The sequence below is a fragment of the Penaeus monodon genome, chromosome 25, assembly GCF_015228065.2.
Source record: "Penaeus monodon isolate SGIC_2016 chromosome 25, NSTDA_Pmon_1, whole genome shotgun sequence".
Classification (NCBI taxonomy): domain Eukaryota; kingdom Metazoa; phylum Arthropoda; class Malacostraca; order Decapoda; family Penaeidae; genus Penaeus; species Penaeus monodon.
In genome coordinates this window covers 6,670,106-6,670,327 of record NC_051410.1, presented here as the reverse complement: position 1 = coordinate 6,670,327, position 222 = coordinate 6,670,106, and the positions used below count along the sequence as shown (strand labels likewise).

Sequence of the window (222 nt, the reverse complement as noted above, 5' to 3'; positions counted from 1 at the left end):
TGAACGACGTGGGCGGCGATCGTGGGCGTTCGGCGGAAGACTCGGATGAGGTTTCGTGAATCATGGCGCGGCGGTCGAGGGTGCTGCCCATGCCCGCCCCTCTCGCCCGGAGGAACGTGGGCGCGCCGGTCATCTGCGGAAGGAGGAGGGGGTTAGGGGAAGGTGGGCGTGGGCGTGTGGAGGGGAGTGGGGGAGTAGGGAGGGTGGGTGGGTGTAGGGAGG

At 69.4% G+C, this 222-nt stretch overlaps 1 protein-coding gene across 1 annotated transcript in view; it reads right to left on the bottom strand.

Annotated features, from left to right (window-relative positions):
• The window catches only part of LOC119589311, a gene marked incomplete in the record, with an annotated part of 61,041 nt that overhangs the window by 5,382 nt on the left and 55,437 nt on the right, over positions 1-222 (bottom strand). Inside the window, 1 exon segment of the mRNA XM_037937933.1 lies at positions 1-133. Coding sequence (XP_037793861.1) covers positions 1-133 — 133 coding nt within the window.